This window comes from Cololabis saira, chromosome 3 (assembly GCF_033807715.1).
Source record: "Cololabis saira isolate AMF1-May2022 chromosome 3, fColSai1.1, whole genome shotgun sequence".
NCBI lineage: Eukaryota > Metazoa > Chordata > Actinopteri > Beloniformes > Belonidae > Cololabis > Cololabis saira.
Window position 1 is genome coordinate 24,229,571 of NC_084589.1, and position 14,579 is coordinate 24,244,149.

General features: G+C 38.6%; 1 protein-coding gene across 4 annotated transcripts in view; it reads right to left on the bottom strand.

Annotated features, from left to right (window-relative positions):
- setd2 (SET domain containing 2, histone lysine methyltransferase) overlaps positions 1-13,540 on the bottom strand; it is a 37,952-nt gene extending 24,412 nt beyond the window's left edge. For 2 of the 4 annotated variants that reach the window (XM_061716729.1, XM_061716727.1), the window contains exon 1: positions 13,365-13,540. In XM_061716729.1, the coding sequence (XP_061572713.1) occupies positions 13,365-13,399 (35 nt within the window). In that variant the 5' untranslated portion in view covers positions 13,400-13,540. The remainder of the gene's footprint in view (positions 1-13,364) is intronic. The other 2 variants (XM_061716731.1, XM_061716730.1) reach the window with 2 other exon arrangements.
- Positions 13,541-14,579: the final 1,039 nt, after the last annotated feature.

Consider the following 14,579-nt stretch of genomic DNA (forward strand, 5'->3'; position numbering starts at 1 on the left):
CGTCGCTCCTGAATATTTGTGTGCACCTCTAATTAAGGCCCCCCTATGCTACAGGTGACAGGGAACTATACAGAATTGTGTGCGTCCGGAGTCATGAAGATTCTACTTTTATTTTATTTTATTTTATCTTTTCTAAATAAAGGCTTTGAATTCTCTATGAAATTGTCGTTTTTGTGATAGTAAATAATAATTAAAAAAAAAAAAAAAAAAATTATTTATCAGATTTTCAATGTCATCTGGCGGGCCAGATATTATTGGAGACGGGCCAATTTTGGCCCGCGGGCCGCCAGTTGCCGACCACTGCCATAAACCATACATCAAAACCCTGTCCTTGGTAATAAACTGAAACAATCACAACACATTTGCAACATAAAACAGCTGCAAATGATTAATGATAAGAACCAAAACAGACAGTCCCATCAGACTTTGCGACAGTAACCAAAAAAGAGGAGTCCAAGGGTGGTTCCCTGCAGTATAATCAGATTTATGACCTGCATGTCATGTCACCTGATGGGGAAACGTAACCAGTATTGTTTGCCAGCCACATTGCAAACGAAGAAGAATAAACTGTCCTTTACCATTTGAATCAGTAAGCTCAGTTTTCACTGGAGTATATCTAGCTGACATCACATACCAGCCAAGCTAAACCTAAGAATGAAAGTGCTGAGCTTAGCACTGGCTCGTGAAAAACAACAACCTGTTAATCTCCAGCAAATTGAGTGTTTCAGTAATCTCACTGCTATGAACTTTTGTTTAGAAAATGCCTTCTTGTATTCTAAACCAATTTACGTGAATGAAGAGTCTTCCTTCACCCACACACTCCCCTCCCACAGGACTTGTGTAATACCTGCACATCCTCCGCACAGCAACTGTCACTGACAAGCCCAGAATTAAAAACATGCTTGTTCTCTGCCATAAATAACGGTGCAAACGGAAAAGAACTGGTCGATGCAAAACCTAGTAAATAGGTTTCATGTGCTCAATAATGTATCGACATTTTGTGCTAATACAAATTATATCACTTTACATTCCACTTACATTTAAAAAACTCCAGGATTACTTTTGCAGTTTGTTTTGGGTCCCCCAACTGCTATCATTGCTGGTGCTCGCGTCATTGGAGGCCTTGCAGGTTCATCACAGCACACTGCATCCATGTTTTACAGATGTTCTATACTTTGGATAATGACCCATCTTGACTTGTCATTTTGATATAGGTTGATCTTCATTTCATCAGTAAAAAAGGTAGTCCAGAATTAATCTGGCCTTGATAATTCAATTACCATTCATCCATCCATCCATCTGGAGCCTGTCCTAGCCTTCACTGAGTGAGAGGGTGCGTACACCATGCACAGGTCATCATTAGATGTCCATTAAGTGTAACATGCTCTTTCAACTCTTAAAGATTATGAGACATGTGCATCTTGTGGTGAACCTTCTGTATTTTGCCCTTTTTAAAGAGTAGACTTAGTCCCTGAGCTTATTCTATACGATGTAAGATGTTTCAAAGAGTTTTGATGTGAAAAGCATCCACTATCACCATTGTTGTAACTTTTGGACAGCCAAAAGTTTTTATTTCACCGTGATTACATCCTTTTCCCCCCTAGAGGCTTCTGCAAACTGCAGGATTTTTGCAGTCTTATAGATCATTCATCTCACACTGTGGGACTTGGATTTGATTCATCTTGGATAATGTCAAAAACAGTGTATACAGCCTCTACGATGGTGCCCACTTGTCATAACCTACAACCTGATCTTTCTTGCGGCGGGATATAGGTTTATCGGAAACAAAATGTGATAACGAACCGCTCTGTAGTAGCTATTATATTTGCCAAAGATGCTTGAAAATAATTGATGAAGGAAAATTTGTTTCCAGTCATGGTTTCTTTTTTTAGGGATTGCACTGGGTCGCAATAATATGTCATTTCAAGATACATCTTACTTGGCTACTCAACAACGTGGTGTTTGCATCACTCGCGTTTTACAACCAGAGACCGCTGATTTGGACCGTCAATGACAGATATATCCATGGTTGTGACATAACCATGGAGCGGCCTTCTTTCACCTGAGACGGCCAAAGATTGTCCAGTGCATAGGAGCCTTAAAAAGGTACCTAACTACAACTTTCAAATGTTACCCATTTAATTGATAACAAACTTAAAAGAATACTTGCGTATGTTCATGAACCAGTCAATTGACCAACTATCTGTGGTCCCTTGACAAAAGGGGTGATAATGCAAGCCCAAACTCTACCTATATTTCAAATAGGCTTGCATAGAGTACCGACGTTTGCAGTGCCGTAACCGACGTTTGCAGTGCCGTAACCGACGTTTGCAGTGCCGTAACCGACGTTTGCATAGAGCAACCCGACGTTTGCATAGAGCAACCCGACGTTTGCATAGAGCAACCCGACGTTTGCATAGAGCAACCCGACGTTTGCATAGAGCAACCCGACGTTTGCATAGAGCAACCCGACGTTTGCATAGAGAGTAACTCACGTTTGCATAGAGAGTAACTCACGTTTGCATAGAGAGTAACTCACGTTTGCATAGAGAGTAACTCACGTTTGCATAGAGAGTAACTCACGTTTGCATAGAGAGTAACTCACGTTTGCATAGAGAGTAACTCACGTTTGCATAGAGCAACCCGACGTTTGCATAGAGCAACCGACGTTTGCATAGAGCAACCGACGTTTGCATAGAGCAACCGACGTTTGCATAGAGCAACCGACGTTTGCATAGAGTAACTCACGTTTGCATAGAGCAACCGACGTTTGCATAGAGAGTAACTCACGTTTGCATAGAGAGTAACTCACGTTTGCATAGAGAGTAACTCACGTTTGCATAGAAAGTAACTCACATTTGCATAGAGAGTAACTCACGTTTGCATAGAGCAACCCGACGTTTGCATAGAGCAACCGACGTTTGCATAGAGCAACCGACGTTTGCATAGAGTAACTCACGTTTGCATAGAGCAACCGACGTTTGCATAGAGTAACTCACGTTTGCATAGAGTAACTCACGTTTGCATAGAGTAACTCACGTTTGCATAGAGTAACTCACGTTTGCATAGAGTAACTCACGTTTGCATAGAGAGTAACTCACGTTTGCATAGAGAGTAACTCACGTTTGCATAGAGTAACTCACGTTTGCATAGAGTAACTCACGTTTGCATAGAGAGTAACTCACGTTTGCATAGAGAGTAACTCACGTTTGCATAGAGAGTAACTCACGTTTGCATAGAGAGTAACTGACGTTTGCATAGAGAGTAACTGACGTTTGCATAGAGAGTAACTGACGTTTGCATAGAGTAACTGACGTTTGCAGTGACGTAACTGACGTTTGCAGTGACGTAACTGACGTTTGCAGTGACGTAACTGACGTTTGCAGTGACGTAACTGACGTTTGCAGTGACGTAACTGACGTTTCAAATGCAAGAACCCTCAAAGCTGATATTTTGCAGTTTAAGCAAATGTGTGTAATTATGTTTGCGTAACTTCAAACTAGATAAATAAATGTAATTAAACTGTACATTAAAAAAACAGCAAAGGCAAAAAATAAAAAGACAACATTCAAGAATCAAAGTAGCTTTTTGTTCTATTTAAATGTGAATTATTTTCTTTTCTGAGGCATGATGTGAGTACTTTGCAAAAAGTAGGCCATTTATTCCCTGAGGATTTTATTTTTCCTTTTTTCTCTCTGGCATTTAAAATTAGCCACTTCTGCAGGGAAATTCAGTTATATAAAAAGAACTATATCAAGACAACTTAAAGCTAATTATTACTGGACCCAACATAAAATCCACCTCATCCTCATAGTCTTACAACAGTTCTTTAAAAATTAAAACCAAAAAGACAAAAAAAAAACAAAAGAAAACGTGTATAAAATCATGTTAATGATCAGGGTTTTTTCATGTAAAAAAGAAGAATTATGTCATTTTTCTTCACTTTTGAAACCAAAACTATATTGCATCTATACCACCAATTTTTGTTAAGCACATCACACACACTTAACTAATTATTTTGAGTAAAAGTTTATTTAGGTTTAGCAAATCTGGGCATACTTTGTTTCTTTCAAAACTGTTATATCTTAATGTATGGTGAGAATTTTTTTTTTAAATAAGCCCAACATATCGGAAAAACACCCAACAAACAAAATGAAAAAAAACAAAAACAACATTCAGTATATTTATAAGTATATTTTTTTTAGCCGAGCTATGAATATAGACCAACTGTGCCGTTTTGGACAAAATATATATGTATGTGAAAAGGATTTATATATTATAGCGCTTTTACACTAGTACCTACTCAGCGCGACTCGCCTCGCCCCGGTTTTGCGCTTCTCCACTACGGGTGGAGGCGTGCCGAGTAGATACTTTTTCTGTATCTATTCTGCCGAGGTTCTAAGCGTGCTGAGTCGGCTGCATCTGACACCACCGACTGGCGACTTCACGCCACCGATTGGTCGGGGGGCGGGGCGGTCAGACGTTTGAGTCAGGAGGCGGAAATCAGAGAAAGAGCGACTCGCGGCTTCTTCATTTTAGTTTACCAGCAATGGCAGCGCAAAAGTCTGTTTCGTGATCCAACTCTGAGGTGCAGATGTTCATAAACCTGGTGGCTGAGGAGAGAATTAAAAAAGGGATGTAGACGGGCGATAAGGAACGACCAGATCTACCAGGCGCTCTGTCTCCCTAGCTGCTCTGACTTTTCAGCAGCGTCGAGACAAACAAACAAAAAAAAAAAAAAGCGTCACCGCTTGAAGCTTCTCTCTCTCATTTTTTAACTTGATATTGAACACAAGTCACAGACCCAGCCGCACATATACATCATCTCCTCCATGTTCTACATCTTTAGTGTTGTTGTCTTCTCCGTTTAGATCACACAATCAAATACGTCACAGCAGCTTCGCTCCAACCCGCCTACTTCACATCTGGGTGTCTAGAAACAAATGAGGGCAACGCGAGACGAGGCGTGACGAGTCGAGTAGGTACTAGTATAAAAGCGCCATTAGGGATGCACCGATCAGGATTTTGAGGGCCGATCACCAAAAGCAGTAACTGCCGACCCCAATATTGCCGATCAACGATCACAGCGTGAAATCCATAAATTCTTCAATATTGTTGTCTCACGTACACAACACTGACATTATTAGGTATACAAATGAGGAGATAAAGTACCATGGATCGACCACTGTTTTATTGCAGGCTGAGGCAATGTGCAATATTTCACACTCTAGAGACTTTCTTAGAGACAACTTAGACTCAGCTTACAAATAGTAGGTGTAGCTTAAGATGAAGCTTTTTTGTGGCAATAATTATGTGTAAAACAACATGTGCAGTGCACCAACACAGACAACAGTAGACATTTCCCTCTCCTAAGTTGATACAAGTTGTAAACTATAAACCTTAGTTTTCCTGTGGAAAAGAGAATTAAATCTTAAAATAAAAAGGAATTATTTAAGCTCTGCGAAAGCATCCGCCTTGTGTGATCCAGGAAACTCTTGTGAGTGAAGCACAACTCTTCAGCTCAAACCTTTCATTAATAAACAGACTCAGCATCCAAATGGTACCCACACTAGAACTCCAAATGTCACTCGTGAAGCTGACTGACACGATCTTGTCGTCCTGCATAAGGCATCGGCTGGGCCTGTAAACAGTTTGGTATTGCTCCAGCAGGCATTCGTCAGTGAAATATTTACAACTAGGCAGCATGTACCGTGGATCCAAACAGTTAACAAGGCGTTTAAACCCTATGTCTTCTTCTACAACAAAAAGTGGCTGATGATCAAGGTATATGAATCCATTACCTTATGATGTAATTCTTTCTTTTTCTTGCTGTTGTTGCTGACGTTTATAGGTCTTTGTTACAGGTGTTACAGCTGAGTTACTGCCGTTGCTGTAAGCTCCTTTTCTTTCTCTGCCTTAGCAACAGCCAACTTTAAAAACTCAAAACACTCCTTGATGTGAGAAACTTTCAAATGTCTTATCAGCTTCATTGTGTTGAAATTATTTTGTAGCATTCCTCCTGGGGGTATCTCCTTTGCACACACCTTGCAAACTGCAAATTTTTTATCATTTTCGGACATTGTAAAACTCTCATACCGGCGAAGCCATTTTCAGCGTTGATGCTTTGTAGAGACTGTCACGCCCCCTTGAGAGACCCGGGTCTGAGATGTGGGAACGCACGCGCGGGCGGCAGTTTGTTGTTGTAAAGGTCATCTGATCGGCCTGCTTTGAACTATTTTGAAATCTCCGATCAAAACCGATAAGGGGACTATCGGTTGATTTCCAATAAATCGGTGCATCTCTAAATGATATACCACCACAAGAAGTGGCATTTTCATCATCTGGCTTTTCTGGCCGACCTTTTATGCCACACTAAAACAACTAATAAATCTTTGGTTTAACTGGTGGGAGTAAAATTGTACATTTCATGTCTTGTGCATCTCATTCATTCTTTAAGAAAAGAAAAAAAGGGGGAGAGAGCTCTGGAGCAGGTGCAGAGCATGTAGGCCCGTTCCAGCCCTGTCAAACATTTACATGCAGGGATTAACTCAACTTCAGCCACATTAAATAACAAAATCTTGTTAGACTCTACAATTTTGTGTTTTGTAATGGCAATAAAGTATTATCCTATGTTACCTGGGTGTGTTAAGACAGATTAAGAGGAGTTTGGTCTATGATTTCAGTCAAAGTAATGCAATGATTCTTTTTTTTTTTTTTTTTTAAACATTGTCAGGGCTGTACGCTTACTTTTTTGAATGGTAGCACTGGTGCTAGCAAGTTAAAAATTTTAGTAGCACAAATAAAAATTTACTAGCACACCCGGGTGGACAGTTAGTAGGGGTGTAACGATACACTTATCTCACGATACGGTACGATACACGATACTGAGGTCACGATAACGATACGATACGATATTATAGCAGTATTTTTTTAACAACCTTGAATGAGGAACATGTGACTGGAAAAAAATGGTCTTTTATTTGAAAGACACAAAATACAAAACAATACTGTGCGTTTGCCCTATTGTTACAGTTTGTAATGCTTTATAACTGTTTAAGTTTTAAAGAGAAAGCCAGGCCAACCATTTTCCACAAACTGAACTAAAAGTAAATGTCAGGTTTGCATTATGCATCTTCAGTTTCATACAATAAAAATATTTTGCCACAAACTGAATAGTTTCTCTCATGTATGATTTGACTTTTTTCTTTTCCAGAAATGTAACAACTAAAATTAAATAAATAAATAAAAGTAAATAAATACATACAATTTTACATCATAAAAAAGAATGATTCATACTCTCCTTATAAGTGTAAGAGGAGATTTATTTTTAAGGTTATTTTGGTAATTCAGGGTTCATTATTTTATAAATATATTCTTTATATTCTGATGTAAATCAGGGACTATAATTACACTAGTCAGTTTATCTGTAGTGATTAGTCTGTTTTAGATTGGGCGGAGTGATACAGCACTAGCTGCTGTGTTGATGTTCTAAAATCCTACACTGTTGAGCGGACAGTAAAGTACTCTCAAACTCAGCAGAAGTTGTCCTCTGTTTATCCTACTCACGACCCGAAAAAGGTTTAATTTAATAAGGTAAGGCTTAACTCTACACCAGACTTAAAAGTTCGGAGCTCAAAACCCCGCTAGAGTCCCGTGATCGGGACCGCAAAAAGGTACTACTTTCTTCTGAGCGGAGTAAGATTTTGGTCCGCGTGTCGAGGCGCAGTCGCCACGCGCGGTCGGATCATGGATGTATTAATAGCCTTTCCACACGGCGCCCCGGCCGTATGGTCGCGAAAATACGGTATTTATATATGAAATGTCAGAATAGTTAATTTTTTTGACGACACCCCGGTTGAGAAAGGCTGATGTAGGTCAAGAGACATTCATATTGATTTTCACACTTTTTTTAACATGACCCCAGCGCAACTCACTCGCACAAATGCGAGTGGATACATATTTCTCTTCGCACCGGATGATTTTTATTCGCAAATGCGATGAAAACTGTCGCACTGTACAGCCCTGATTGTGTAAATTTACTGATTGACTCAAATAATTTGGAACTTTGGCTGCGATGTTACTAAAGAAAGCATCTGATACCAGGTAACCAATTGGAGTTGAGCTATACCATGTAAAGGAACAATATTATTACTAATTAGAGAGTTTTGATTTAGAATGGCCTTTAGGTCAAAATGTTGTAACAGTACATAGTACCAGAAAGAAAAAAGTGCACAGACAGGAGTCAAAACATCCATACTGTTACTTGTGCTGACTAATACCTGATCTCTGACTTGAGTGTCCATTGAGAAACTCGTCTAGGATTAGTAGGCCTGAAGAGGCTGCTGGCCAAGAATAATCCAAATCAGAGAAATGAGCCATCCAAAGTGACGCCACACCTGGCAAAAAGAAAAATAGGTTTGCAATGAGCTGAGGTCTTTACCTTTAACAGCTTTAAACTATTCTGTCAAGAATGTGACACTTTGAACATCTGTGATGTTTAAAGAATTGTGCTTCAAATACATCCGTTTAGGTCCTTGCATGGCACATTTAGTTGTGCAAAATACATGGTTCACTACATGAGCTACAAGTAAAAAATAAAATCTTCAAATATCAATATTTGATTCCTCAATATTTATAATAAAAGTCCTCATATGCTACTATGTGGGAATATCCAGGTAATGCATATGAATGCTTCAACAATCTTCTGGATTACTGACCCCCCCCCCCCCCACAAACACACAAATAACTCTCCTGTTGTGGAGATGTCAGTGGAACAACGTGGGACAATCCGCCTTATTTTGAGTGTGAACAAGACAAAGGAGACAATGGTGGAATTCATAAGGCCATAGAGAATTTGCCAAATACCAGAGATAGAGATGGCAGAGGACTACAGATTACTGGGAGTTCACCTGGTCAATGGATTGGACTTTAGATGCGATACCGCAATAAGACGGGACAGAGCAAACTGTACTTCTTGAAGAACCTTAGAGCTTTCAGTAATACGCTGCATCGTTTATATATCTGTGATGGAGTGCAGTTTTATCTGTAGACTTACAAAATGACTATTTGTTTGTCGAGGAGGACTAACTCATGTAGAAAATAAGACACAGTTGGCTTAAAGTTGTTCTGTGCCCACCACCGATCCAACCACAAGACCATCCTTCAGCTGCATTAAAGAAGAACAAAAGGACTTCTGTTCATGCTAACATATCAGTTTCAATTTCATTTGAAAGAATATTTGCTTGCGATGATGAAATGTTATCTAACTGCAACAAGGATCTGTGTCTGCTATCAGTTAAAACCAGACAAAGTAAGTTTCTGCTCCCATTCGTTTACACACCACTATACTTTGATAACGATACTACGTTGCACATCAACAACAATGAAACTAGCTCACACAGACAGAGTGGACATCATAGCAGAGGCAACTAAGATAGTCAATATAGTAATGATGAAAAAGAAAATGTGTGAGAACAAGAAAGAGACCAAACAAAAGTAAATCTCATTGTGTTTTCACACTTCACGCTTCCGCAGACAGTTCGGTAGTGCATTGTGGGTTGTGAAGGAGAACATAAACAAATATGGCACAAGAGAGTAATGTTAGCAGTCACAGGTAAGGGACTTCAAACCGCTGTAGTTTTCCATTTGTAGGCTGCACAATGTAGGGGGAAAAAAAGGCCAAAACGTGTAGATGTGTTGCCATGCTTTTCAGCTCTTCATGTCAGGCCAGTTGTCGTGGAGACATGACTCCTTAATAAGACAGATACTGACCAATGACAGCATTGACCGTTGTCACGTGGCTTCCACCACCTATAGGAAGACTTTTCGACCAACTCAAAAATCAGTGCTAGTCCTGGTGCTATTACCAATTTCACACAGGTTCTACAAAGAACTGGCTTGCTTTTCTACTAGCCAGACAGCACCAGAGAACCAGGATGCTGCGTCATGTATTACGTCATCAAAGCACGAGGCAGGAAAACTGTAAAATGAGCACAAAATCCCTCAGAACTACAATGGAAAACCAGTTTCAGTATGATGCTAATCCTGGCCCTGAACATCCTGTTTGGAGTCAGGATTCATCTTCATGCAACTTTCCGCCATCAAAATCAATAACGTTTACATTTCATGATGAATGCATGTTTGTTTGTTTTTTAGTCACACATTTGCTGTATAGTAGACATATTTTCGATTACATGGTTAAACATGGGGAGGGAGGTTATAACCTCAGGGGCCAACTTAATTTCAAAATTATCAATAGACGCACAACACTGAAGAGCTTCTGTCTGTCTACCTATGGTGTAAAACTTTGGAACAGCCTGAGCATAGATCTAAAACAAAGTAAAAACACATCACAATTTAAAAAAAGATATAAAGAAACTTTTTTCTCAAAATACAGGGGCGAATAAAAATGTAGATATATATATATATATAGATTTATTTAATATGTGTAGATATATAGATTAATATTATGGAAACATGTTATATATATGTATATGTATGTATATGGATATATAGTGATATATTATACATACAGTATTTATGTATGGATATATCTCTGTTAATATATATGGATATATAGTTATATGTAGATATGTTGGTAAATGGATGTATAGTTATGTTGATATATAGACTTATATTATGTTTTTTTTTGTGTTCTATAAGTAAGCTCATTGATTCTCTTGCTATTTTGGAAAAATGAATATAAGATTTGGGGGTAGGACCTGATAAGTATATACTTCAATCCTACTCCCTTTCGAATATGCTGGTGGATCTGCGAGGTCTGCCTTGTCTTTTTTTGTTTTTTTTTTACTTTTTAGTATTGTTCTTTCTAATTTGCATATTCGAAATAAAGCTCAAAAAAAAAAAAAATAAATAAAAAATAAACCAGTAGGAATGCAGAATTTCCATGATATGCGTTTTGTATTAATGAGGTTGTTTAAATATGGTGGTCACAGTCATAATGCCCCCATGAGGCAGTGGTTCTTGCATATGTCCCAGAAAGCTTTTGGGGCCTGCGTAGCACCAGTCTTCCTGGCGCGAGTTGGTTCCTCATAGCCGGCAGTTGAATTGCAAAAAAAATGCTGCTTATTAGCATGGAACCGGGTTATTGGGCCTATTCTTTGCCACTTCAACTTCTGCATTTAAATTAGTGGTGTTAATTTTTTTCCCACATTTATCCCTTGAACTTTTAGACATACATTAGGTTGAAGATTAGGAAGATCAGATATATGATATGTTTTTGTTTAGGAATACTGTATGTTCAGAATTGAGAAAAACTGTTCTTTTTTTTCCCCCTTCTTTCTTACTAGTCAATCTGGGATAATTTAAAGTTTTGTTTTTGCGATTTTTCAGCAAACATTTTTCAACAAAATGTTTGATTCTTCAATCATAATACCCCAGTAATTTTATTTAAACAGTGTTATGGTTGTCTGGAAGCCATTTTACTACAATTGCCATATTAGATCAGGTAAAATTTCCTTTTGATTGATATTATCTGATATTAGGCCGACTTGTGAGTATATAGATTTTATAATGAAATCTTTATTACTTTATGTTGCCCCTCAATGTGTTTGGTTCCCCAAGAAACAAATACATAATCATGTGAAGATAGTTAAATCCAATTAATATTCAAAAGAATATGGCTCACAGTTTTAAACACTGCATACAAGTAAAGACATGTTCAGATAATGCCTGTGCCTAATAACTGTAAAGGTAATGTATATAAAGCATGGAAGAAGAGACAAGTTTGGTCAAACGCAGTAAAGAACTTCCGGCTCCTCTTCCTGAGGCCACAGTTATCTTATTGTTGCAGTCTGTTCTTCAAAAAGTCTGCTTTTAGACAAGCATGTCTCTTATTTTCCCATCCTGATGACCTGTTACATTTCACTGGTGTTGGCTTGGGTGAACAATAACCAGATAAAAAGGTTACATTCAGCCAGAGTGTATAAATAGTGCCATGATCAAAGATGGGGGGGTAAACACGGATGGCCTCTGGGTGAACGTGTTCCTCGTATCGGACATGTCAAAAGCAAATAAATAAATATATACAGGACTGTCTCAGAAAATTAGAATATTGTGATTTTCTGTAATGCAATTACAAAAACATCATACATTCTGGATTCATTACAAATCAACTGAAATATTGCAAGACTTTTATTATTTTAATATTGCTGATCATGGCTTACAGTTTAAGAAAACTCAAATATCCTATCTCAAAAAATTAGAATATTCTGGGAATCTTAATCTTAAACTGTAAGCCATAACCAGCAATATTAAAATAATAAAAGGCTTGCAATATTTCAGTTGATTTGAAATTAATCCAGAATGTATAACATTTTTGTTTTTTTTTAAATTGCATTACAGAAAATAAAGAACTATCACAATATTCTAATTTTCTGAGACAGTCCTGTAAATACTTAAGAGAACAGAAATAATTTTCGTATGTGTGATAATCTACACAATAAGTTGTTTAAAAGCACAACTAAATGGCAGCATGGCCCGAGCAGGGGGAGTGGATGCAGCCACAACATGGCCTTTAAAAGGATGAATGCACTCACTGGAAAACCAATAGAAACGTGATTGTTTACTGGGAGATTTTGCAACCACCCAACGCAGACGGCGAGCCATGGCCTGCCAGACACCATAACATGTGTTATACTACTGAAACAGAAAGGATAAGTGGAACAGAAAGCCATGAAACCAGCAGAGCTGCTGCTGCTAGGGCTGCCAGCCTCGGGCCTGCAGTGCAGGCAGCCAGTGTTAGCTCGGGTTGTGCATCACATAAATACTGGATTATCTCAATACACACTCCACATGAGAACCCCGAGAGGTACCGTGTGTCACGGCTCGGCTGGTTGGGTCGTGTAAACAACAGAACCGTCGAGAAGTGGACTAAATTAAACCCCCCCTTCCCCCTTCCCCCCCACCAACATCACGAGCTACGGCTAGCAGCGCTAGCTACTTCCCTCACTGTAATCACCGATCTGCATGCTAACGGTGATTTATGGTTCCGCGTTACACCAACAGCGTACGGTGCGCGTCGCCGCGTACCCTACGGCGTAGGCTCTGCGTCGATTTAACGCGGAACCATAATTCAGGCTTAACGTGACTATATTGGGGGGGGTGGGGGGGTGCATTTTATACGCCAACTAGGTCAAAGTGACCGCAATACACGTTTATGTGCACGAAAACACACGGAAAGTTGTATATCCAGTTGTGTTTGTGGCCGTAGCAGGAGTGTGTGTTCGAGGCTATGCAAGCCGGCGTCGCCAGCGCTGTGTTGTTGTGTTAGTTAACCTCCATTTCTCTAGCCCTAAAACTACACAAACCTGCAGCGAACGTCGTCGGGTTTACGAGATACTCACTTCACGAAATGTTTAAGGTCACAAGGTTCCCCCATCCTCGAAATAATGTGTAATCGGCCCCCTCCGAAACATCAAGCAGCAGCGTACAGCGCCGTCAGATCCATACGGAGCTGTCGGAAATGGAGGAGGAGGAGGAGGAAGAGGAGGTGGAGGCTCGGGGGCTGCTGCAGCCTCAGCATGGCTGGGCCAGCATGTGCTCGGAGCTGCTCTATTAGGGGTAAAACTCCCTGAAAAATAAAGAAGGGACACCTCAACCCGATTACCTTCACCCTTCCTGGCGTGGGGATTTTTTTGGCCCCTTTTTTTTGCGAGTGAAACTATTTTTTTTAACTATTTGACTCGAACTAGAAGCATATTTTTTAATGCCATGAACACATGGAAAACAAATTATTAATCCAGCAATTCACTTTAATACAAAATAACAAAATGATTTGATTTGATTTGGATTATTTTATTTTTGTACATGTAAAAAAACAGCACTTCAAGAGAAGTTTAAGAAAACAAAACAAAGAATTTCATCCTTTAACACTTGATATCTTAATATACATGTGCAAAAAAGGAGTAGGAAGATGTGTACATTTAATCCTACCCCCATTCACTAATCATTTAACCCGTATTTATAAATACTCACACACTGTACTCACACTGCTAAATAACATTATTATCATTATTATTATTATTATTATTATTATTATTATTATTATTATATACTGTAATTATACTCACACACATACCTATACATACATACACATAGTTGAATATTTCTATATATTTGTACACACATGCCCATATAAATATTTATATAAATATACTTATTTACACTATACTGTCTCTATTAACTGCATCTGCTCTATATCTATGTATATATTTACTTACACACATAATCACACACACACACACACACACACACACATACATATATATATATATATATATATATATATATATATATATATATATATATATATATATATATATATATATATATATATATATATATATGTCCTGCCTGTTAAAATTGTGTAAATTAATATAAAACAATAGAAAGAAAGCAGAACACACATTATGTAAAAGTGCACATTTTTAGTGCAATAACAAAAGTGCAAACAGAAAGTCTGTAGAAACCTTGTAAACATATTTTTGCCTCAAAGGGCCAACCCGATTACCTTCACCCTACCTGGCATGATGAATTTTTTTGGCCCCTTTTTTTGTGAG